The sequence below is a fragment of the Leiobunum rupestre genome, chromosome 4, assembly GCF_980474605.1.
Source record: "Leiobunum rupestre chromosome 4, qqLeiRupe1.1.hap1, whole genome shotgun sequence".
Classification (NCBI taxonomy): Eukaryota; Metazoa; Arthropoda; class Arachnida; order Opiliones; family Sclerosomatidae; genus Leiobunum; species Leiobunum rupestre.
The window spans coordinates 51568013-51592956 of record NC_143387.1 but is presented as its reverse complement, the minus strand read 5'-3'; the positions used below and the strand labels follow the sequence as shown (position 1 = coordinate 51592956).

The 24944-nt window shown below is 36.9% G+C and overlaps 3 protein-coding genes across 7 annotated transcripts; 1 reads left to right on the top strand and 2 right to left on the bottom strand.

Moving 5' to 3' along the window:
- Nucleotides 1–2: 2 nt before the first annotated feature.
- Nucleotides 3–3788, bottom strand: Mtp (microsomal triacylglycerol transfer protein). The gene has a single exon (XM_090173117.1). It carries the CDS (start codon nt 2773–2775, stop codon nt 91–93), a length of 2685 nt encoding a protein of 894 aa, XP_090029243.1. The 5' UTR covers nt 2776–3788; the 3' UTR covers nt 3–90.
- Nucleotides 3242–7241, top strand: LOC149948182 (coiled-coil domain-containing protein 85C-like). 4 transcript variants are annotated; one of them, XR_016480561.1, is made up of 11 exons: nt 3242–4346; nt 4652–4862; nt 4926–5177; nt 5232–5487; nt 5553–5629; nt 6233–6382; nt 6443–6496; nt 6555–6656; nt 6722–6871; nt 6958–6992; nt 7070–7241. XR_016480561.1 is itself a non-coding variant. In XM_090173119.1 (9 exons), exons 2-9 carry the CDS (start codon nt 4716–4718, stop codon nt 6755–6757), a joined length of 1074 nt encoding a protein of 357 aa, XP_090029245.1. In that variant the 5' UTR covers nt 3242–4189; nt 4652–4715; the 3' UTR covers nt 6758–6914. The 4 variants fall into 4 exon arrangements, 2 of the variants coding, with proteins under 2 accessions (XP_090029245.1, XP_090029244.1); XR_016480560.1 differs by having other exon boundaries at nt 6958–7241; XM_090173119.1 differs by lacking the exons at nt 6958–6992; nt 7070–7241 and having other exon boundaries at nt 3242–4189; nt 6722–6914.
- Nucleotides 7242–7315: 74 nt separating this feature from the next.
- Nucleotides 7316–13656, bottom strand: AP-2alpha (adaptor protein complex 2, subunit alpha). 2 transcript variants are annotated; one of them, XM_090173115.1, is made up of 18 exons: nt 13530–13656; nt 13086–13195; nt 12948–13016; nt 12668–12810; nt 12279–12602; nt 12113–12214; nt 11711–12042; nt 11550–11646; nt 11238–11483; nt 10983–11155; nt 10776–10905; nt 10618–10719; nt 10173–10561; nt 9945–10117; nt 9742–9865; nt 9554–9670; nt 8436–8640; nt 7316–8319 (listed from the first exon to the last, which is right to left on the bottom strand). In XM_090173115.1, the coding sequence occupies exons 2-18, from the start codon at nt 13147–13149 to the stop codon at nt 8242–8244; spliced, it is 2868 nt and encodes a 955-aa protein (XP_090029241.1). In that variant the 5' UTR covers nt 13150–13195; nt 13530–13656; the 3' UTR covers nt 7316–8241. The 2 variants fall into 2 exon arrangements, with proteins under 2 accessions (XP_090029241.1, XP_090029242.1); XM_090173116.1 differs by lacking the exon at nt 13530–13656 and adding an exon at nt 13311–13410.
- Nucleotides 13657–24944: the final 11288 nt, after the last annotated feature.

The window sequence follows — 24944 nt, the reverse complement described above, 5'->3', positions numbered from 1 at the left end:
CATTAACTTCAAAAAATGCCTAGATTTAATTTAATAATTATCAAAAAAGTGTACAAAATAATGAATTATGACAATTATAAAAACGTTATTTTATGATTCTGTTAACATACTAGAGCACGCATCAAAGTTCTTCCTGTGCATCGCGTACGACTTCCCTGGAACACTGACGGTCCTTTTACGTAATGTCTTAACCACGTGTTTACTTCCGGGCACGCTCTCCGACTTCCGGACGTTATAGCGGAAGCTAAATTTGGGCTGATCCATTTGAAGGCACGTTTTAAAAGGCTTATCGTAGAAATCAAGGTCGGTGATGAAATCGACCAAGGCTTCCCCGCCCATCGCGAATTCCACGTGACTCTTGGCGTAGGCGGTATCCAACCTGATAGCGCCGTGCATCAGTAGGGCTCCGCTGCTCTTCACCACAGAATGCGAATTGCGATTCCAGAGAGAAATCTGAATGGCTCCGCTAAGGTCCGTCGACAAGGCTCCTTGTAAATTGGTTTCGGCAACCAGCCCATTGTGCAAGGGATAAAACTCCCTTATGTCCTGTAGCATAAAGTTGGCTCTGATTGCCGGCGTTAGATCGCTCGCGGTACCCGACCAAACGTGACCCATAAGTTCGCCAGTGCCGGTGAAAAAAGTGTAGGGACGCAATTTAACACCCATGACAGTGAGCTCCATTCCAGCCGACGTTTCTTCCTGTGAATCCTCATTACCACCGCTTCCTCCGAAGCCATCCATTCCATCGGCAAACAGACCGACACTTAGTAATCTTAGTTGGCTGTTGTCGCTTTGTAAATGCACGTCCAAAGAACTACGCTTCATGACTCCTCCGCCGACCATTTCCATGTAGATGCCATACGTCGCGTTAAGTCCTTCAATTTTCGTCAATGGTCTCGAAAAAGCCGCCGAAGAACCCTTTTGCGCCAAAGTATAGTAGTTCCAAACCACGGCATCTTTGGCAACATCTTTCAACGCCGAAGCTAGTAACGAGTCGTCTTCGGATAATTCGAAAAGTTTGGATAAAGCAAATGTACCAACTTCGGGAGTCAATTGCGAACTTAAAGAATACGCAAAATCTCTGACGTACTTCTTGAGGTTCTTTGATTTGGAACGGAAGATTATTTCGATGGCTACGAGCCTGGCCGTACTCTCGTAAGGTTTTCGAAGTTGATGATACACCACGGCCAATTCGGCCACCACGGTGTCGTTAAGGTTTTCCGGTCCGACGGCCTGAAGAGCCAACAAAGCCAATAAAGCCGGTTTCCCGCCTCGTTGTATCACGGTGAGTAGGGGCGCAACCGTGTCTTTGCTGGCCATATTGATCAAAGCGCGTAGATAGGAGCCTTTGCATGAATCTGACTTACATTTTTCTACGCTCTCAACGAGATATTCCGTAATCTCCCTGACTAGCTGAGACTTCTGACAAACTACGGCATCCCGGTTTCGACAATACGTCTTCGTTACGGTACCCAAAGCGATTAAGATGGTGGATTTCAACTTTTCGTTCTTGGCCTTTTGACTGGCCAAGTGAAGTTCTTTTAAAAGATATTCCTTGGGGCGAGAAGATAGCGCCAAGCACAGGAAAAATCGTTCACTAATGTCCAATTCGTCTGCCAATAGGTTGATTCGAGACAGCGCGGCAGCAAGAGCGTCTTCGGTTTGAGTGGCGGCGGCCGCGTCCATCAATTGTTCCAAAATAACCTTATTTTTGTTATCCTTGAGCACTTCCTGAATATCTGGCTTTGACGCGGACTTCATGCGTTCTACCACACGCAAGAAAGAGTTGGCAGATTTGACTTTTCCGATGTTGTCTGATTTTAATCGCTCGCGATATTCCTTTATAACTTCGCCTAACGTTTTGCAACTACCACCAGAACAAGGGTTGTATACCTCGGGAACTGCGAATAGTTTTTCCAAACCGTATTTGAGTTTCTGTTTGTTCGCCAACGCTTTCATCGCTTCATCCACGTTTGAACTCTCAACTAAGTCCCCTCCTTGTCTTTCATTGACTAAACTTAGCTTGCTGCTAGCTTCCACGACCAAGGCTGCCTTTCGCCACAAGTTAACGACCAACGACAGCGTTTCTTGAACATCGACGCTCTTGATGGTGCCGTCTGGACCCAATCCGTATAATAGAGTAGCTTTAGTACCAACTTTACTCGACCTGACTTTGTTACTGCTATGGTGTCTCAGTCCACCTTCATCGGGCAAACTACACGACGATTTAGTTTTCTCAATGGAACCAGTGTTTACCTTGTAGGTGACACGGCAAACTCCGGAAACGTCGCGTTCCACGTCGCTTCCAACGTTGACGGTACGTAGCTGAAATAAACTGGCGAGTCCTTTTTTTAAGTTCTTGGTCTCGTCCTTGGCGTCATTAGGAACGTATACAGCCAAGGCTTCGCCGTTCTTCCAGTGCAGGAATGTCGGTAGTCTCGATGTAGAGTCGAGTCGCGATGCGTGAGCTTGAAGTTGATGATCGGGCGTTTGCACGGAATGGACGTGCAGTTTGACGCCGTTAAATTCGATTTTGAGCAATTTTTCGTTCGAGTCCACCGGGCTTTGCCAAACGCTGGACACTCTTACGCTTCCGGCTATTTTATAGCCCACTTCACGTCCCGTAACCGGAAGCTCATTTAATCGAACCGCGCTATCGTAAGAGTATTCGTAAACGGTACCGGGTTGGTACAGCCTGCTCACTGCCGGTGCTGGATGGGGCGCTAGAAATCCGATAAACGCCAGAAACAAGGCGGCGTTCAATAGATTGGCCATTGTTTTAAAATTTTACTAACCAAACGCGACTAAAGCTTTCTAGAAATATTTAAATCCTAGCGAGCAAGAAATGTACACTTTCTATACATTCATATCTCGCGACTGCGACGCGAATTTCTTCCACAAATAGCGATGAAACGCGTAGTTCTAAGAAGCGCACGACGACTCGTCTGCGATAGCGACTCTTGGACACTGTCTCAGCACTGATTACGGGCTCTTATCTCGCTTTTTGACCTATTCTCCCGAACGTCAGCGATTTCGTTAGTCAAGAGGACCAAAGTATTACAAAGTTCAAACATTTCGCGATCCTAATCTTTTTAATATTTTCTTTTTCTTCGATAATAGCTTATTTGTCTAACATGTCAGAATTTCTCTTTGCACTGATTGACTACGTATCTATCACCAAAATTAGTTCTTAGAGTACTTACACGATTATTCATATTGAAAAATATTTCGAGATGCAGCATTTTCCACAACGTTTTTGTCGAATATTAATAGGGCGTTACTACTACCACCCGGGACCAGCGCCGATTTTACCGCATTTTTAATCAGCTAGCTTCCCGAAACCTCACTCCTGAGAAAACAGAAAAACATTCGACCCAGTCATTCACCCCTCGCAAGACAAGAAGCACGCAGAAAAAAGTATAGAGCAAACACGATTCACCCGTTTGTCGGAGAGGATTAATAAACTGATTTAAGTAGCGTGACGGCCGGAAGTTCTTAAAAATAAATTTCCTGACGTGTTTGAACGTCAATAATCGATGACAGAGGGCTCATTACCCCAATCATCGAGGGCTAAGCTCTCAGTTCAAAAAATATAAGTTTACAAACCATTTCACATCCCGATAAAGAAGAAATATAGGGGAGTGTATAATCCGATATACTATCTATGGTCCGTGTAGGGAATTTTGCCCTTCCTTGAAATGAATTTCCTCCCTATGACCTTGTCTCTTTCTGCAACCGAGCTGCTGCCTGCTTTAGACAAAGCTTGCGCGCATGGAGAATAGTACCCTTACATCAATTTCGACGTCAATTTAAAAATCAAACTGATGGGATGTTCCTGTATTAAAACTTTTTTCCATTTTATTATATTGCTTTGTACTTTAATCGTATTAATCAAAAATTTCGAGGAACGCAATCTTATCTCGAAGATATTAGATATGGAAAATTATTTGACTCGCAAATAAAATTATTTCCTAATTGAATAGTTTATTTTACTAAATATTTATATAGCAAATATATTTTGTACAGTTACCTATTATCGATTCTTTATTTCTTTTACTGATCTATTTGATATTGAAACGCAAACAGAGGAAACGTCTACGCGAAACCATGGCGGAACTGAACAGAACGAAGTTTCTGCTGAACGCCCCTTTGCGCTTACTAGACAGCGTAAAGCGATGGAATGTGATTTGTAGTATAATTTATGCGTGTTAGCACCATTCGCCTGATGATATCATGAAAAAACTGATTTTGAATTTAAATTTAAGTTTTCATTAAACTCCATTGAATTTTTTTAATTCTGGATATACCGGGCTATCTTTCCGAGAGGATTTTAAATCGTTTCTTAAGTAAACCGAGCTTTTATTTGCATTTTGGATTTGATAAGCCTTGGTTATGGCAATTTTTTAAAATATACGAGAAAAAACCCATAACCATATTTATTATCCTACGTTTTTGGGTTAGAATTCCATGTGTTGTCAAATATATAACTGGTATTATTATTCTGATATCTTGCATGCGTCCAAAATACACTTATTTTATTTACATAATTAGCACAAGAATGCCATTTCATACTGCTGACTATTTTTAATAAACAGAAGTTTTATTACATACTGAAACTAAAACCACGTTTTTATAACTTATTTTACCATAGATGTTACATAAAAATGTAACTTTTTTGACTGTAAGACTCAGTCAAATTTAATAAATGGCCGGCAATGGCGTCGGGATCATTCAATGATGATGAACTTTTACAATTAAAACCTCCTGACTTGGCAAGACGGTTAAGGCATGCTGAAGGAGAAAATTTAAAATTAATGATGGATCATGGAAATTTAATAAAAGAAGTCAATCGCCGCATGCAGGTTATTTAAGTTTAAATATTAACCAACTGATCAGGTTGCTATAAGGAATATAACTGAACACAGGTTCATCTTTTGGAAATCCGTGGCTTAAAAGATGTGAACCAAAGATTGCAGGATGACAATCAGGAATTGAGGGATTTGTGTTGTTTTTTGGATGACGATAGGCAAAAGGGGCGTAAATTAGCCCGAGAATGGCAAAGATTTGGAAGATATACCGCTACTGTAATGCGTCAAGAAGTTTCGGCTTATCAAGCCAAATTAAGAGAACTCGAAAACAAACAACATGACATGATTAAAGATAATTTAGAACTAAAGGTACATTTGAATAGGTTAAAATACGGGAAATTATAAATAATTATTTCCATCCAGGAACTATGCTTATATTTGGATGATGAAAGAACAAGGTCACTTTGTACTCAATGTGGAGGTCCTTTAAATGGACGTAGAGATGATGGTGATGGAAGTTCATCATCGACAAATAATGAAGAACTGGGGATAATTTCATCCCATAGTAGTCCCAGTACTTCATTACAATCGCGAGTATCACCCTTTGCGAACCGATCACCTTCAAGGAGGCAGATAGCGATTGAGGAAGCAATACATAGGCATCGTTCCATTATAAATGGTAACGGTGATGGCAGTATGCAATTCTCTACATTTTCCCCTTTAAAACTAGTTTTTGTCTAACAGAACAAGTTTTATTGTATATAAGAAGTTTGGAAAAGAAACTTCAACAAATGGAACAAGAGAAGAAAAGTTTGCTACATGTAAAACGCATACCTTTTAACTCTGTCTTGTTAGATATGCATGTTATTGATAAAATTACAAACATAAGACTTAGGCTTAAGAACGATATGGCACAATTGGTTAATGATTTTAACAGCAAATACCTTTGGCTAGCTCTGGAGCACTTATGGCCAGTTTTCGAGCAATATTTTTGCTAGATCTGAATGCAATAGCTTGGTAGTGGTATAGCTCTGGGCAGCCAATTAGGTTTTGTAAATTGAGATGATGACGTCACAGGTAAGTTGAAAGCTCTCCTTAATTTAAAATAGGAAAAGTCATTTGGCCTTTAAAGGAAGCATTAAGAAATGGCTTCATGATGAAGTAGCCTTATTTGTGGCTTTGTAACATTAAAGAGTTGGCGCCTGGTGATTTCTTTTTATATGGGGTGGAAGGTGTTAAAATAAAAAGTTATATTCACCAGGTTCTTTACCTTTTTTATAATTGAAGATAAGAAATGCTACCTAGTTTTTTTTCAGAAAAACCGTAAAATTTAAGTATATAAAATGAGTTTAAAAAAAATATGCTAGCCCAGAAGCCATCATGCTGATGCCAAAAAAAACCACAACTTATGTATCATTTTATAGAATCTCGGAGAAATGTCAGAGCATGAGGAGCGAAATTTCACTATGCATTCCATTCCTCCATATAATCATCGAGATTCCCTACATCAACCCCTGCAACAATCTCTCCCACCATCTCAAGCATCCTCCACAAGAGAGTTATCTTCCCCACCTGTAGGTGTACATGAATTAACAAAACATTTATCTATATAAATATATCTTTCAAATTTTTAGGGGGATGATAGCTTCAGTATGGTAAAGCCAGAAGCAGTTGTTCACGCTTTAAAAGTATGATAAAAGTGATTAAACGCCTCAAACTTTTATCTAACTTTCTTTTCTATGAAAGGTACTGGAAGTGCATGAAAGATTGGTTCACACTCCTGGAATGAATCATGATAGAGGACGTTTAGAAGATGAGGAAAAAGCGTTAGTAAGAGAAATGTGCAATGTAAGTTTATATTTATGGGAAATTTTCTTAACCATTGCTTAAATTTTTTTTTATCTATTATCTAGGTGGTTTGGAAAAAACTTGAGGATGGACCCACTTAAAATATATTCTACTACTACTCACTACTCATGACTTAATGTGTACTGTACATCAGTATTTAAGTAAATTCGCGATGATAGTACTAGATTTTATAAGTTAAAAGTACAAATATTATGGTAAAAACTATTTTTTTATAAACAGCCTTTTATACTTTTTTAATTACCATATTTACTCTTCTCAATGTTTTAACTGGTATTTTTAGGCTGCTAAAAATGTACATTTTCCCTTGACTAAAATGTAAATACTCTAAACTTTTTTGGAATTGGTTTTTTTATAGTTTGGACTAAATCTTTTTAAAATTGATAACACCATAGATACAGGAACATTAAGATGAAAGAATCTAAAAAAAAACAGACAAATATGCAAATGCGCCTGTATCTAAGGCGTCCATTTTTGGAATATTGTATGAAAATTAAAGAGTTCTCCAAAAAATCTTGTAACTTTGTATCATATTTTTAAAATTGTTTTCTCTTAATAAAGGCTTAAAGTAGATTTTTGTCGAATTAAGTGCACATTATAGCCGGTCTTTGTTGGGTATAATCTATGATAATAGAGATAGATAATTTACGTAATTATTTTTTTATTAACATCAAAGATACCAGAAAAAAATAACACGTGGCTATTCTGGTACACCTAGTAATTTTTTCTCGCAGATATACAACATGTTGTAGTCCACCATATTTTTGTAGATTTTTCCATACATAGGAATATTAAACATGGCCACAGGGACAGTTGAGTGAGGACACTCCTACTTATAATTATTTAACTTGAAAACGAATGTACCAAATGGAATGCTTCTCAGATAAAAGAAACGTTAGCTTCCAGTAACATTAACATCACCATATTAACTCCAAAATTAAATCGCGCATACTAAACTACATGTATAACACAGAAAAGAATTTTTCTCTGAAATTGTGAAAGACACTTAAACGTCTTTGGTGATTCCCAAATGGAGTCTTAGAACTATACCAAGAAGAAAATTTAATCAACGTTCCAGTTATTGTTTATTTTTATACATTCAGCTAATGAATTGTAAACTATATTAAGTTCAGTGGTATTTTGGTTCGATTTCATAGCAATTAATGATGGATAGCACTCAAAAATGTATAGAAAAAGTGTGATTTTTTTACACATTTTTTGTTTATGTTTAAAGAGTTCCCGAGGCATGATATGAGCTTCGTTTTAACCAAAACCCTTAAAGTTAAAGTAATAACAATTAACATTTCTTTGCAAAACAAAAATACATTTATATATATATATAAAAATTTTACCACTAGTAATCTAATGGAGAAATACTTTTTTCGACCTTACATTATATCACGGAGTTTCAACCCGTGTTGTGGTTAACTATATTTTACCAGGGCTTTCAGAGGGGAAGGGAAGAGGGTCTAGAATTAATGAAGAAATGTTGTAAATTAAGCACAATTGTAAGAAGCAACCGGTAAACTCGCGATAACTCATTCACAGTTTTTCTATTTGCGAAGACTTAGAATTGGTCGTACAACAAGTCACATAACTGTTGTGCTACATTATCTTTACTCATTCGAATTGTCAAACGATACATCTGCCAGGAAAAAGAGAAATAGCTTTAGCTTTCAAACTTTGATCAATGAATGGATAGCTTTCTTTCATCAAAATAATTAATGTCCCAAGTAATGTAAATTTTTTTAAATAACTTACTTGCGCCTGACGATTTGGTTCCAGCCTTAACAAGCATCCAATCTGTACTGGTTTAGTATGTATAATACCAGCGCAAACAAAGTTCTCTGGATTTGGGTCAATACCTTCGAGAAGCTGGATGCCGAATCCAGATAATTTGGGTTTAATTGTATCTCCTTCCATTGGGAAACGAGCTTTGAATATCTTTTGGCATTCTTGAGCCGCTCTATAATGATATAACATCAAAAATCAATCAATACTCAAATTTAAAATACTCTTAATATTTTAAATTATAAATAGCAAGTTTTGTCCATTTTGAATAGATAAAGGAATAGCAAATATTTTACACAAACTAATAATTAAACGTAGTAGCGTAACGTGTTTTGGGGTTCCCTCTTATCATATAGACTATTTTCATAGAAGTTTTTTTAAGGGGGGGGGCTTTATTTTTCAGGGGACATATGTGCCACAGGGCCATAATTATTAGTGGTGTGCGAGTACTCGAAAATTGCGAGTACTCATTATCGAGTCTGAGTCCGAGTCCGAGTACTCGGACTCGGACTCGGAATACGTAATTTTATTACTCGCACGGGTACCCGATTCCCACGAAAAGGGTACATAATTACTCGAAGCGGACTCGAGTAAATAGATAATTTGAAAATTACCCGGCGAGTCTAATATAACTCAGCGAGTCAATTATTACTCGGCGAGTCCATTATTATTGGGCAAGATTATTTAAACAGCGGCAAATAAATTTCAGACGAATTGGCCACGATAACTTAGGACTCGAATTGAACTCGATAAAAATTAGGACTCGAATTGGACTCGTTAAAAACATTCTGGACTCGTATTGGACTCGAAAGCTTTAATCCTAATTCTTAAGGACTCGAGGACTCGATCAAGTCCTTAATATTTGGACTCGAGGACTCGTGAGTCCAAGTTTCTAAGACTCGAGACTCGACTCGAATTTCAAAAAACAGGACTCGCACACCCTTAATAATTATTACGCCACTGGTACCCTTGCACACTGCATTTACAATGTTTAATTAATTACAATCAAACTTGAGAAAAGACCTATCATTAAAAACGATGGAATATACACACTCAAAACTTGATGGCACTTATTACAAATTACTTACCCACTCAAGTTCTTCCACCTTGTGAAAAAAGATTCAGAGTTCATGACTGTGGGCTCAAAAAATTTGTTCAATGTCAGTGGCAGTTTCAAGCTTAATTTTTGCTGAGCTCCGCAATATCTGTAATGAACCAATAAATAAATTGACAAAGAAAACACTTCTGACAAATCCTCAACAACATTTACACTTACACAAACTGAAGGGTTAGAGAAGGATACTCTGAAAAGGAATCAATGCATTCCACATTCAAAAGCTGTTGCACTTGCGCTCCCGCCTCAACTTCCGGTTCTACAGGTCTTACTTGAACGTTAAGTTCTATAATAAAGATAAATATTACACATTATTATTATTTAATAATGTTACTCTGAATTGCGGTAATAACTCTTTAACATACTCGTTGTTAACTCCCCAGGGCAAGAAACACTTGGCGTAAAGCCACTAAACTTGAAATTTGTTTTATTACCATAAAACAACGTCATTCGTCCAAGATTTTGACGAAATTCGCATTTCACCCCAATTTGAAGAAGGTCATTTTCAAATAAAACACCGTTTGATTTGAACATCAGCCTAAAATAAGCTATTAATAAGTAAATGTACTGTTTACTGAAAGAAATAAACATACTTTTTAAGGCTTTCATCATTATTAACAACTACAGCGCTTCCTGAACTGGGGTCTACAATTCCACCACTATCACCTAGTGAACCATTATTAATTGTTGAACCTAGATCCCCGAAGACATCAACCAGAACACTGGTGTTGTTAACGGGACCTGAAGGACCGTTACTAGTCACTCCATTAGTTGAAATACCAAGTAAATCTACACTTCCACCACCATTAGTTGAATTTTCTAAATTGGCTTTGGCAGCTACAGAAGCCGCAGAGGAAGGCTTGTTGGAGAAAGCGATGTTAACACTTAATCCTTCAGCAATGCCAGGTTTTTTCTTCTTAAGAATAGCTAATATTGAAGATTCTCTTTCAGGGAAAGGAGGCATTTCTTCTAAGACTGTCGCCTATTTAGAAATTTTTTTCAGATATAAGCATTTGCAAATTAAATTTCAAATAGTACCAAAACGTCAGCCGAGGCGATGTTACTCAAACTCAGGTATTCCACGGATCTCTGTTGTAGTTCCGCATCAGCACTTCGGATGTTATTATCACTTTTTAATATCTAGTTAATGAAAAATAATTTAGGTCCGGATATTGTCCACCTTTATCCATTCTTACATTTTGAATATCAGTTTTAATTTCTGAAAATAGGTTAATGAACTTGACATATGTTGTTAAAAGTAAAGCTCGTGTTGAGGCTGAACATAAATGATACTTGGAATGAAGAAGTTGAAACTGAATAATGGGGCTGAAATCAAAAGAAAGATTTCAAACAGGCAAAATTTTTGCCCACATATTGATTACCACACAAATATACAAAGTTACCTAGATCTCTGATCCCCTGCAATGAGATTACCAAACTCCCCCAAAACGTAACCAGCCACTTTAATCATATTTTCGTGACAGGCTGGAGCTTGCAGGGCCTCAAATACAGTTTTGGCAGCGTAACCCTGCACATCTTCCCTGTTTATTACAATCTGAATAACTCTATACCAAACCTTAAGTATAACAAAATAGAGGTTTGAAAATTGGAAAAATTAAGATAATTTAGTCAAAAGCTGTCAATGAAAAAAAACCAACCTCCTCACTGACATAATCGCCGGCAATTCTTATCAGGTTGAGGATGACATCCACATACCATGTGTAATCTGAAGCGTACTTCTCTGCCAAAATAGCTACTTTTAACACCATTTCTTCCCTTATCGAATAGTCAGCAGATTCCAAATAGTTCAACATTTCTCCAACTATTTCTTCTGCATTAGATTTGTCACACATTGCGTATAGCAAATCAACAGCTCTTTGCCGTACACTTACGTCACGCTCAGTCTAAAAATTTAAATGAAATTGGTTGTACTTTTTAATAGTAAATAGCCAAATACATGAGAAAATCACTTTTAAGGAGGTAACAACAGTATCCTGGTGCTTTTTAACAGCTTCGTGCGAAAACTCCGAGGTTGCCAAGGTACACATACTTTCTAAAGCTAAGTACCTGCAAATCGTAACTAAATATTAACAAAGCAAACATATTTTTCGCAAAAATAAAAATATTGCACCTTAAGTTTGTTTCTCTATGTTGGAGAAATTGCCCAAGCTGATTACAGGCTCTAACTAATAAATTTGGTTCACTGTCCATGTGAATAATGAGACTAATTGCTTCAAAAAGAACCGCATTCTTTGCATTGGAGTGTTGAACTTTTTTTGACTTCGGAGGTTCTTGGGCTTTATTGAGAATCGTCTCAATGCATTCCGTCAGTCTACCCCTGACGCCTGGATCATCTGGTGGTGGATAATTCTGTAGCAGTCTCAGTAGTTTTACAGAGAGCCAAGGTGCAGGAACAAAGTAATAGGTGTAGTCCTGAAGGTCTGTATAAGACGCTGTTACTATCTAAACAATAATATAAAATGCTAATTTGAACTAAAATATTTTGTTAATATGTAGTTCAAGTTAGACATACTCTACTAAGCCTTGAAACAGCCAAAGACACACATCCTTTATACTCTTCAGGGTTTTTCTTTACCAGTGCATTAATTAGGCTAACAGCTGCTGTCACCACTCCCTAATTTCGTAAAATGTTATTCAGAAATATTATTTTCCTGCTTGGGTTTTTTAAAAACACCCACCATATGCTGATCATTGAGTAAATGAATAATACGAGATGTCCATTCCCCACTAGGAATAATATCAGGTAAAGTGCGAAATAGTCGCAAGAGACAAAGTGCCGCACTCTGTTTAACAACATCTATCGTATCTCCAGAGACTAGAAGTTTGGGTATTTCAGAGCCAAATGTTTCAGCCATTTCTCTACTTCCAATGTTAGCGATACACTGTAAGGACAAGTTGACATGGATCGGGTTGCGAGATGATAGATCATTTTTTATTGACTGAATGATGAGTTTCATCAAATCGCTATTGGCATTCATCAAGACCGAAATGAAAAGATAACCCTAAAGATATCAAGTATATTAAGTTATTCCTTTCTTGGAAGTACAGATCAAATTTTCACACTAACAATTTGTTTCTCAGAGTATTTATTTGAACTAAGCAGATTGACAGCCTCCATATGTCCAAAATCAATATCATGGCCGAGTAGAAATATGAAGAGTAGTTTACAAACATATTTCTTTTTTTGGTAACCATCCAAAGTTTTATCACCTAATGATACAAACAATACAATACATCATAGATATCAGGAAATTAGTCTATGGGAAATTCATGAATAAAGGTTTAAGTATACAAAGGTAGACTGAAGGAAAAAATTTTTCAAATCCGTCCCTTGATACAACAATTACCTTTGAACTTTGATCTAATATTTGCCAGTTCTTTATTAATTCGTTTAATTTCAGCCTCCTTGCTTTTACCTTTAAAATAAATCAGATACTACATTACACTGTTTATTAAATACTTAAAAGCACCAAGCTTGAACGAACAATTTCTGATGTCCGAAATGAAGACTGCAAGTCCTCGCATCCCTTCTCCTCTAACAGCAGGCATGATTAATCTCTTCTATTACACAAGGTTATATTAAAGACTGCCTAATCTGAAATAAATACTTAATATCTGAGCTTTCTCTCACAAACAAATTTGCGTTACTAACTAAACTTCCACAAGAATCCGCAAAACAAAACATAAAAAGGTACTTACTCATTAGTTACTATAGTAAATTTTAGTTAAATACACTAATAAACACTAGTAAAATAAAATGTATCTTTAAATGTAAAATGAAAAATCAGCCCTCAGTAAGTTCAAACTGCTCTAATTTAGCCTAAGGGGTCAAATGAAAAACGCCCACTTGACAAGTAGACTACATTGCATTACAAGGCTTAGGATAAAAAAGCGGTTTTATTATTTATTTCATAAGTCGCAATACTTACAAATTTCTAAAAAGCTTCGCTTAATATTCGTAGACTTAACACGGGATCAACTAGAACATAGCCTATTTATCAATTAATCATCAATTTAAAAATCAATATCCTTTTTTTATCAGATCTCCGGCGACTCACTTTACGGTCAATACTCTCGCCATTTTGGAAAATACCGGAATAAAAATCGAAAAAGGTATTAAGGAAAAGCCCTGAACATAAGATTGAAAAAAGTTGCACTATTGTCAATAATAATTTTTTATCTTAATCTTAGTTTTTATCAATTTGTTCAACTTTACTTTTTGTCTGATGCGTTGACTGTGAATTTATTTAAAAAAATAAATAAGTTAACGTTTGACGGATTTGATATTAAAGGGCCACATCGCTTTAAACGGTTATCATTGGTTTGTAGCAAAAGTGACAAAATTACCAAAGTGTGCAAGTTCCTATATTTTCCAATGCTAAAGATTTACTGAATCCCGCTATCGAGATAGACCACATAGATGGCTAGGCCATAGAAATAGAAATTAGACTAGAAGCACTGCCCTTTCCGCCAATCCCAAGGGAAACACATTGAGTTGGGAATAAATAGAGGTACAACTAAATCTGGCTGGCGCGGGACCAATTTCGTTCAATATGGAGACTTTTTCAACTATATCGTTCAACCGTGGCGGCATCTGTCTCTAGTGGTGGCAACTATATTGCAATTGAATTTTTGCGCGAATCATATAACTTTACAAAATATAGATGGCGCTACCGCCTAATTATAAAGATGAATTTCGTACAGTCTTCTCAGAATAGGTCCCGCGTAACCATGGCAACCGAAATCGTAATTGTAATTCTAGCAGTATTATAATTCCCAATTCAATGGGGAAACAGGCGAGCTAGAAGGCTGACATTAGGTGGTTTTTTTTCGCCTGTTCTGGGTTTTTTAAGCAGGTTCAAAAGTGTAGCCCTATGACATCATTTTACTCCAATTCTATCTTGACGAAAAAAACGAGTTGGAGTAAGAAGGGAGTAGTTAGAGGTTAAAGGTTATATATTTGTTTTGTTTTAAAGATGGCGACCGGTGGTGAGATCACAATATAAGACTCATTTTTCTTATTTATTTAATATTAATAATAATCAGCTAGGCTAATACCCAAGACACCACCATCAAGCAACTTTTAAAGTCATTAAATAGCATTTAACAATTGGATATTCGTTATTAAAGATGTTCAAAACCCGTTATGTTTTCATGAAACGAAATTTAAGTAGACGAATTTTCTATATAAGCTAGATTACTCCCTTTACACCTCCTTTCGAGGAGGAGTAAAAAGTGTAACGTTTGAGCTCTGGAACAAGCGAACAAAATTCGAGACAGGGTAAATCTTACCCCGAGAACAGGCGAATAAAACGTTTTAGGGTAAAAAGTTTACACTTTTTGTCCTGGGACAGACGAAAAAAAAACCACCTAATAGGGTGGAATCGCGATGTACGCGCCATCTGACAAACGCATTAAACATTGTCGCCATGGCTACGACGCGAATTTCGAAGAGGGAAAAAAAGGCGATCCACTGCGCATCACGTCGTGCGCAGCGGCGGTCTTTTAGTGTTTAAATTTTTGCGTCTAAAAGCATATCCGCAAAAATGGTTAAAAACTGCGCTTTTTCACATTGTAAAGAGAGATCTGGGAACGAAATAAAATTCTAATTTCATAAGTATGTAATATTATAGTAAATATTTTATAATAATCTCGGAATAAGAGACTTTTTTTACACTAAGATTTCCTCTGAGAAATGCTGAATTACTAGGAAAATGGGTTTTAGCGGTAAATCGCGAAAATTGGACTCAATCTTCAATTACTTCATATGATGACTGCCCGATGAAATTTACTTTCAAAATGGGAGGCACCATTTGAAAGCAAATGCTGTACCTACACAAGTAAACTGAAATATGAATAATTTCTTTATTAAAACAAGAATTTGAAAGAGGTCCCAAAAATATCTATTCCAGAACAAAGCATATTTACATCTTCTAGAGTATGCCAATTTATTGATTTTAGTAATTGTTATTTAGTTTCCCTATTTATCAAAGGTTATTTCAGAAAACTTACGGAAAAAGTGAACTACCGGAAACCACTCAATTTGACTTGACTAATACTGATGTTAGTTTAAAAGACACTGAAACCAAGATTTTGGAATCTCAAGTAGGTATATTTTAAACCACACTGAAATAATTAAAATTTAGTTAAACTGTGATGATTTGTGGTATTTCAGACTTACAATGATTGCGCAAAGTTAACGTGTGACTTTAAAGGGAATATAACCTGCAAAGCAATCTTTATGGAAGACCCCTTCAATTTTTAAAATTTCCCTGTACAGTGGCGCCAAACATTTCGAAAGCCCAAGGCAAGAGCGGGCAAAGTTGCAAACGTTGGTGTTCCACACCAAATACCTGAGGTTATATTCCCTTTAAGGGTGACACGGTAGATATAGTAGATTCTTGAGATTTTTATGATTTTCCTAAAGCTGTTTCAATAACTTAATATAATGTTAGAGAAATAAAAAAAGTTTTCAATACGTTGCCTACGATCTGTTTTATGTAATTCCACGTGACCATATTTAATTATTTAGTTTAAATTGTTTCTATGAGATGGCGCGACTATCGCGATTCCACTCTTATGGCAGCCTTCTAGCTGGTACGTCCCCGCCCAATCCAATCGTGCTTCTAGTCTAATTTCTATTTCTATGGGCTAGGCTAGGATGGACGATGCACTTTTTTCTGGTTTATTCTTTCGTGTTTGGTATTAAAACGTAGATAGATGGCAGTAGCATTTCCGTCGAGTGGCAAAAAATCAAAACGCTTGTTAGCTTTCTCCCGTGCTTCCTTATTTCTCGAAACTCTCACCAGGTGGCATTATTTCTACTTTTTAACTTATTTTCCTACTTAATATAGAGTGCTCTCAATTCGAAACTCACGACGTCACCAATGTAATTCGCCTATAGTCTTAGTCGATAGCTACGCCGCAAAATTTTCATTTTGAAAAGGAAAACATTTGAGAGAGTTGGCCGTTTTCGGTCTATCGAAATCTGGCAGACTTGCCTGCCTTACGGCCTGTATCTCCATACCGAAAATGGCCGACGATTACGCCGCCGAAAATATTTTACTAAACTGATCGTCTGTGATTTTGAATGGTTTTTTGAATTATCGACTAAGACTATTGATAAAAAACGGTAACTGTCATGGCGGCCACTATTAACACTATAGCTGTGACGTTACAAGTTTTCAAAATGGTATCAGACGAAAGCACTCTATACACTTTCCCATCACCACTCCCCCCTTTTTACTTCGTTCGTAACATTCATTAAAAAAAGGTTCGATTGACACACTTTTGGTAATTATGTCACTTTTGTTTGTAGTTACTTAAAGCAGCCCTTATAAAATTTTGTTTACTATCATCATGAATGTATTAATTTCAACCATGAATATCGAACTTACTTTGGACTTGGAGGATAAAAGCATTGAATTGGGAATAATACTGCTAGAATTACAATTACGATTTCGGTTGCTATGGTTACGCGAGACCTGTTCTGATAAGACTGTACGAAATTCATCTTTATAATTAAGCGGTAGCGCCATCTATATTTTGTAAAGTTGTATGGCTAAAAATAAATAATTATAAGCTAACTCACCGTAACTTGAGTTAAAAATGATCGTGTTGACAGAATAAAATTATTTTTAAACAACTTCAAAGGTTTGTTTGTTACGAGTAAGCATACATTTCAATTTCGCATGAGATTCGCGAAAAAATTCAATTGCAATGTAGTTGCCACCACTAGAGACAGATGCCGCCACGGTAGAACGATAAAGTTGTTAAAGTCTCCTTATTGAACGAAATTGATCCCGCGCCAGCCAGATTTAGTTGTACCTCTATTTATTCCCAACTCAATGGATAAAAGTGTTTCTGGAGGGGAAAATTTCGGTTCCCCAGCTCGGGACGCTCAGTTTCATTTTGGTCGAACGTCGTTTAGTGCTGCCATTACTGAGACAAATTTAGAACTAGAGAACCTATTTTCTTGGTTTTTACACCAAAGTAACAGCAGAGCAAATGGGATAAATTTACATTCATTTTAATTCCGGAAATTTTAAAATTTTACCAACCAAATTCAAATTGCAAACGTAATGATGTTTTTTCAAAGTTGATACAGTAATTTTGTCTCTGTTAATACTTGAAATCCATTTTTGAGTGAGTTCTAAATTAACATTTCTCTTCCCAGGCTTAGGTACCGGATAAAAAGTTATGTTTTTGTGATATAGCGAATCACTTTTACATTTATCGTAACAACAATATTTTCCCATAATATTTAATTAAAAGTTAAATTTTAAAATCTAAAAATCATTCTAAGCCTTAATAACCGTTACGCGTACGCAACTAACTCTTACAATCGGCGTCAGATTCAAAAAATATAAAAGCAGACGATTGAGACGAATTCGCACCCAAAATCAAATTCCAAATAAATTTCTTCACCACTAGATGTCATTTAAAACGTACGTTCGACCAAATAGGCCACTCCCCCTGTCCCGCGCTTGCTTATATTACCGCCTTTGCTAGAGGTATCGTATTTTGACTATTTTCCTCTCCAGAAAAACTTTTATCCTCCAAGCTTTGGAAAAGATCGCCGGGTGTCACAGTGCTTGGCTGACGGAGCAACGCCACCAGTCGCTCACTGAGGTAACTACGGGTAACTAAATAACGCGTCTTGAGGTGAAATCGGCGCCGGATTCAATAACGTACCGAACTTGCTCTTTTAAGTGAATTAAACCAAAACTCTTATATTTAGTGAAGACCTTTTTTTATTCCCAACAACTTCACTAAGTTAAGTTATTGGTAGTTCTGAAATATAGTTTCTGGCTGGTTATTGTCCGTTATCAGTTTTCTACACCTTGGAGTTGGAGAAACCCAGCACCAGCACCGATTCTTAGGCGTTAAAAACCTTTTAAACGTTATAAATTATTAAATTTTTATGTTAACGGAGAAATATGTAAACCTGGGGATAATGAAACATTTACAAACTTCATGTTTCCTCCAAACATTTCAAATTAAACGTTTTTGCGTTATAAAAAGTAAAAATATTACCGATATAACCATAGACATAATAAAGAAATAGACACCTTGAGCGGAGTTTGATTTTACAAAAAAATACGGGAGCGATAACTAGCAGACAACCGGCAGTTGTTGAGTATTCCTGGGGTACTATGTGTAAAGGGCCACTTAAGTTTGGTGGCGCTTTAGGCTAGGCGCCCACTGACTCTCCGTTTCGTATCCGTCCTGCCTTCCACAAGGCATTGTCTCCGTTACGAAGCAGAGGCTTGTGGAAGGTAGTACGTAGACGTTACGAAGAGCAGTGAGCGCAAAAATAACTCAAACTCGCAGTCATTCCAAACCTCCCTGTACCCCTTTAAACCCCCTGTATCCAATGGTTGATGCATAAAGGCCACGGGACTTTCAAATCGGAACGAACCCGAAACCCCCCCCCCCCGTTTCCGAAACTCACAGGCCTACTGATACTACCCCGCGCGATCCCACCCCCCTCCGAAGTTATACTGATAACTTTGCATCTTTACTCTTATCTCACCTAAAACGTTATAAAGAGTGCGCGCGTGTGTGTGTGTGTGTGTGTGTGTGCGTGCGTGCGTGTGTGCGTGTGTGTGAGTATATTAATGGTTTTTTTACGTATGAAATTGTAAAGGTGAAATCTTGTTGCGGATACGCTTTTTTGTTGTGTTTTTTAACTGATCCCGATTACGTTCTTTTTTGTCTAATCTTTGGTATTGTTGGTTTTTTTTCTGTCTTATATTTGTATCTACTATTTTTTAAGTTTATTTCCTTTAAGAGCGTAAGTCATCCCCAAAAGCTTATCCGGTTTCATTATAATAACGTTAAAAATCGTACTTGTGAATGGTAAGGTGTTGCGCTTCTTGATATTATATTTTCTATTGCTTGATTTCTAAATATTTGAACTAATTTATTGCTTGACTGCGTTATAATATTTTTCTATGAATTATTTTGATTCTGAAGTCTGATTGCTTGACTGCGTTATAATATTTTTCTATGAGTTTTGTTTCTGAAGTCTGATTGATTGGGTTGTTATTGTGTATTTTTTTATTCGTTATTTTTATTTTTTGATACTCTAATATTTTAAACTGGATATAGTATAACGTTAATTCTGCGTATTTCGAATGGGCGTGATGTGGAGGGTATTTTTACGTTTTATTAGGATCAGTTTTTTTAATTTTAAAAAGCTTTCGTTTTATTTGTATTTTATTTCGTTTTTTCAGTCGTATATTTTTATCGAGTTGTATACATCGTGCGCTTAACTGGGTCGTCATTACTTCGTTATTTATTTTAAACGTTTTCTCGACTGATTAAGATGTTTAATTTGAAATAAAATAAGCGTTAAAGATGCGGCAAGTATTTCGTAAGCGAGAAAAATACAAAAACCCTCTGTAGATATTTCTTTCATTAAAATTGGCTTCGTATTATATTTAACTGATAAACTTGTACCGTATGACCAGAAGGAATAAGTGTGATCAGAAGTAACAAATAAGTATGAAACTGATCGACCTAGTCTTCGGCGTATGACCAGAAGTAATAAGTGTGATTAGAAGTAACAAATAAGTATGAAACTGATCGAACTAGTTTTGCCTAAGGTGGTGCCTTGGGTATTAGCCTAGCTGATTATTATTATTATTATTATTAACCAGAAGAAATAAGTGTGACACTCAACGGCTGACTAGTAGTAACAAATAGGTGTGATCAGAAGTAAAAAATAAGATTATTTCAAAGTATGACTAGAAGTAACAAATAAGTGTAAATATGTATATATGTGTGACCGTGGATATATTTTGGTTGTGATACCGGCGTTGCAGGTTGCTGTGGATAGCTCAAACAAACTTAACACATTAAAAGGATTGTGTGTATTCTGACCGTCGTACGTCTTGTTGTTTCTCGCTCGGTCCAGAATTAAAGATATTTCGTGGAATTTACAAATTAACAAGTTGGCAAGCCAAAATATACCTCTCCTCGGAAGAATTGTCCCTAGTGGTATTAATTTCTCGAGACGACCGCAATTCAGAGTTATTTACTTAAAACGTAATCCCGGTTCAATCCCGCCCGGTATAAAATATTAATTTTAAATAAAATAATTGAGACGAAGCCACGGAGTTTAATTCATTTATAATAATATAAACAAGTTCACCAAAATAAAAAATCGCCGTATCATAAAGGTTCCTTTACTTCAATATTTTGCCTGTGATGTGTTTCGTTTTCAGGGAAGTCAGTAGCTCGGCGGTAAAACATCTGCTCAGTAACACGACCAGTGGCGGCGCCAGGAATTTTCGCGAGGGTAGGCAAACCAAATAAATGGGCCCCCGATCCGGGACCCCCTTTTCTCAACGAAATGCTTCAATAAAATAAAGTAGTGATGTACATGACGAACAAAAAAGTTCTAACAACAGTAAAACGAGTCCAAATATAACAGAACTGGCTTTATTTACTAGGAGATATATCAAAAATTTATAATTACATTATCGACAATTGTTTCATTGTTATTTGAGTAAATTCGGGTTTAGAAAACGGGAACCAAATGCACTTTACTGCTCCGGCCGGGCTTCTCAGCTAGTTGAGTAAATTAGGGTTTAGAAAACGGGAACAAAATGCACTTTACTTTAAATATGCATATTAAATATTTTTTTAAATTGCAAACGTTTAATAGTGCAGAATATCATATCTTGTAATATTAACATATATTTGATTTCTTTGATTAGTTTAAGATGTAATTATGATAAAACGTTTTTGTACACAACATTTTTATTTTCTCCGTTTGGAGTAAGTATGTACAGGTTATTTGCAGCTCCAACTCTTGAGCACGCCACATAATGCATGGGTTTCCCACAGTTTTAAGTGACTGTCCTTGCGCTTTATTAATTGTCATTGCGAAGCTAAGATTGATTGGAAATTGCAGGCGTTTAAAATCAAATGGCATATCGGTTGGTATTATGGGTATGCGTGGAATGAATACGGCCCGGGCAAAGGTGTCTGCGTCAGGGGCGTAGGAACGTTCTAGAAGTTGGAGGGGGCAAAGATACACGAAAAGGGGTCTGGAGAATGGTTTTTAATTTTTAATGGAGTGTAGCTTCTCCAAATGCATGTGTACTTGTTACTACTATGTAAATTGGCGGGAAAAGACTGAAATTTAAACACAGTTGAGGTTCTATAAACTGTATATGCTTTTAAAATGATAATTTGAGCCTATTGAAGATTTCAACTGACCAAATGTTGGAGGGGGCAATAACAATAGTAGCCCCTCCCAGCAAAATTCTAGGGAGGGGCATTGCCCCCCCTGCCCCTCCCGGTTCCTACGCCCCTGGTCTGCGTGACACAGATAGAGAGGGGAGGGGTGGGCTGAGAAAAGAGAACGAACGCAAGCGAAAAGGGTCGAAGGTCATGCCATGCAGCAGCTAAGTGTGTCTCTTAATACCCGCATCTCTTGACAGCGTGAGGTCAGGGGTTTCGGTCTTGCGGTCACCGGTTATTGGTCCCGTGGTCAAAAACTACGAAGATTAGCAATCTCAAGACGCCCCTAAAACCTGACGGCAGGGGCCACAATACCACTGGCCAAATTTCGTGGGAATCGGACAATTATCTTGGGCGTGCATAGAAGGTAACAAACCAATATATATATATACAAACATCAGATTTTATTTATATAGATTTTATCTCTTGGGACAATTTTGAGACCCTTTCTAGATCAATTTGGGGCCCCTTATAGGGTGATTTTGGGGCCCCTCAAAAATTTAAGGTAGGCAGTGGCCTACCTGGCCTACCCCCTAGCGCCGCCACTGAACACGACAACCTGGATTCGATTCTTCGTCATGATAGTATTTTACAATTAAATTATTAATTCATAAATTAGTTATAAAATTATAAATTTAATATAAACTTAGTTCATAAATATTTACAAGATTAAATCAACATAATTTCATTCGTACAAAAACCAGATTCGGGCTTCATAAATTCATTCATAAAAAAGTTCAAGACTTTATAGACCTATGATGAAAGTTGGGGGGCCGAAAATTAAAATTTTTACCTGGCAACTCAGCATTTGGACGGAACATCCGTTTCCTTACTTCCGCCTGTATATTTCAATGGTGGTCACGTGGTTCAAAACGTCACAAACAGGATGTTCCGTCCATAGGTCTCACTTAAGCCTCGTCTGCGGCCCCTCTTTTGTTATGGGTCTATTACCTATTATGCTTACCATGAGTGTCTTATTTTCAGCAGCTATCGGTGGTTCTGTGGTAAAGCGCTCGACTGCCTGGGCATTTGTTTTTAATCAATAGAGAAAACGCTAAATTAGAATTTCTTCGATGCAATAATTTCAATTTCAATTCTATTTCAATTAAACCAAAATTTCGTACTCTATTAAATACGCTTCCGATAAAGCTGAAGGTCTAATTTTCAATGAAGCATAACAAGTGTCGGTGGTTCTGTGGTAGAACAATCGCCTGTCAAGCAGGAGGTTTCGGGTTCAAATCCCGCCCGATGCGATCGCAAATTGATATTACACACACACACACACCCATACACACACACACACACACAGACGGACACGCTGGTAGTATAACCCCTCCTAGGGTAAAAAGTACTGTTACACTCTTATCTATCGAAGAAATACTATCTGAATATTGCGGTAAAATCCCCGAAATCCCGGACATGTTGGTAATATCGAAATGTTGATATTCTACCCTTTAGTCATAATAAACAGAGTAATACACACTTTTAGATTGATCAGTTAAGTAAATTCAATAAAATTGGCCTCTTCACATTAAAACGCAATTATTAACACACCTTTGGAAATTCAAAAGCCTAAATATCCCTTAAAGAAATACTCTGGCTTCGTTGCTTTAAAATTATATAAATTTCAAATTTAAATATCTAACTGCAGTAACTTTCCTAATTACAATCAAAATTTGCGTTTCTCATAAGCTTTGGTCACACGTTGGAATCGATTTCGAAACGGTTTTGGACCACTTTGGAAGGACGGTGTTACGTCACGAAATCGATTTCGAAGCCCTTTGAAACGGTTTGAAGATAATAACCGCGGTTCACACTAGCCTTTGAGAACCGTTTTCGACCGTTTTGGAATGGTCAACTTGATTTTTTTTGAGCCACTTCGATAGAGTGATCGTTGAAAAATGAAATTATACTTTTCAAAATTAATTTTGATTTCTCAAAACGATCGAAAACGGTTCTCAAAGTCTCTAGTGTGAACACGACTTGAGTCGCGTTCACACTAGAGACTTTGACGAAAACGGTTTGAAGCCCCTTAAATCGATATGAGATAATGAGAGAAATGTGAACCGAGCTCGAAAGAGCTACAGATTTTCGAAAAACAGACAAATTAATGAAATATTAAAATAGAGTTAAGTTAGAAGAAAAATAAATAAAATAGCCAGAAACTCCAACGGTAGACCGGTTTCGTTCTATTTGGAACTCATCAGTACCGTGCGGGAAATCTGGCTGGCCAGCCAGATTTCCCGCACGGTACTGTTATTTATTTTTAATTTAGTTTATTACTCGAAGATCTATTTGATCCGAGTTTCGCGTTGCTCGAAGACCTATCGGTACGAGTTATTAGTAAGTTTTTAAATTTCTTCAAATTTGTTTAGGATTTAGCTATATTATCCCTTTTAATTATGGACTTATCTACTTTTTCGCGTATTTTATCATCGAAATATTAAAATGACGATAATAATAATAATAATAATCAGCACCAAGGCACCACCTTAGGCATATGTCATCGAGCGACTTTTAAAGCCTTTAATTCAGGTGGCCGGGTTACAATGCGTAGGAGGGTGGTGACAAGCCCTAAAAGCCACGCAAGCCAACAGCTCCCTACACTAACTATAGAGTGTTGTCATCTTAAACGATTTTGAAAACTTGTAACGTCACAGCTGTAGTGTTAATAGTGGCCGCCATGACAGTTACCGTTTTTTATCAATAGGGAAATTAAAACGACAACACTCTATGGCCGTTAACCTCAACAAGTTTTTATGGAAGGGGAAACCGAAGCGCTCGGGGGAAAACCCCTTAAACCAGTGGGGAGAGAACTTGCACGATCAAATCTCATGAAAATTTTAAAATCCCTATCAAATCTCATGAAAATTTCCAAATCCCTATCAAATCTCATCTAAATTTTCAAATCCCTATCAAATCTCATCCAAATTTTCAAATCCCTATCAAAGCTCATTGAAATTGCAAATCACATATAAAATTTGAAAAATTTTGCAAATTTTGTAAATTTATTAATCTTCGGTCAAATCTTCAAATCTGAACGAAAAGATTTGAATATTTTCAAATTTCGTACGCATTTTAGACGAGTG

What these genes read in the sequence shown, in the direction of transcription:
- Mtp (XM_090173117.1), bottom strand. Translation starts at nt 2,775, where the DNA reads ATGGCCAATCTATTGAACGCCGCCTTGTTTCTGGCGTTTATCGGATTT.
- LOC149948182 (XM_090173119.1), top strand. Translation starts at nt 4,716, where the DNA reads ATGGCGTCGGGATCATTCAATGATGATGAACTTTTACAATTAAAACCT. An exon ending in AAGTCAATCGCCGCATGCAG is followed by an intron (nt 4,863 to 4,925) that starts GTTATTTAAGTT and finishes AACTGAACACAG; the next exon opens with GTTCATCTTTTGGAAATCCG. An exon ending in TAGTAAGAGAAATGTGCAAT is followed by an intron (nt 6,657 to 6,721) that starts GTAAGTTTATAT and finishes TCTATTATCTAG; the next exon opens with GTGGTTTGGAAAAAACTTGA.
- AP-2alpha (XM_090173115.1), bottom strand. Translation starts at nt 13,149, where the DNA reads ATGCCTGCTGTTAGAGGAGAAGGGATGCGAGGACTTGCAGTCTTCATT. An exon ending in GCGATTATGTCAGTGAGGAG is followed by an intron (nt 11,156 to 11,237) that starts GTTGGTTTTTTT and finishes GTTATACTTAAG; the next exon opens with GTTTGGTATAGAGTTATTCA. An exon ending in AATGATGAAAGCCTTAAAAA is followed by an intron (nt 10,118 to 10,172) that starts GTATGTTTATTT and finishes AGCTTATTTTAG; the next exon opens with GCTGATGTTCAAATCAAACG.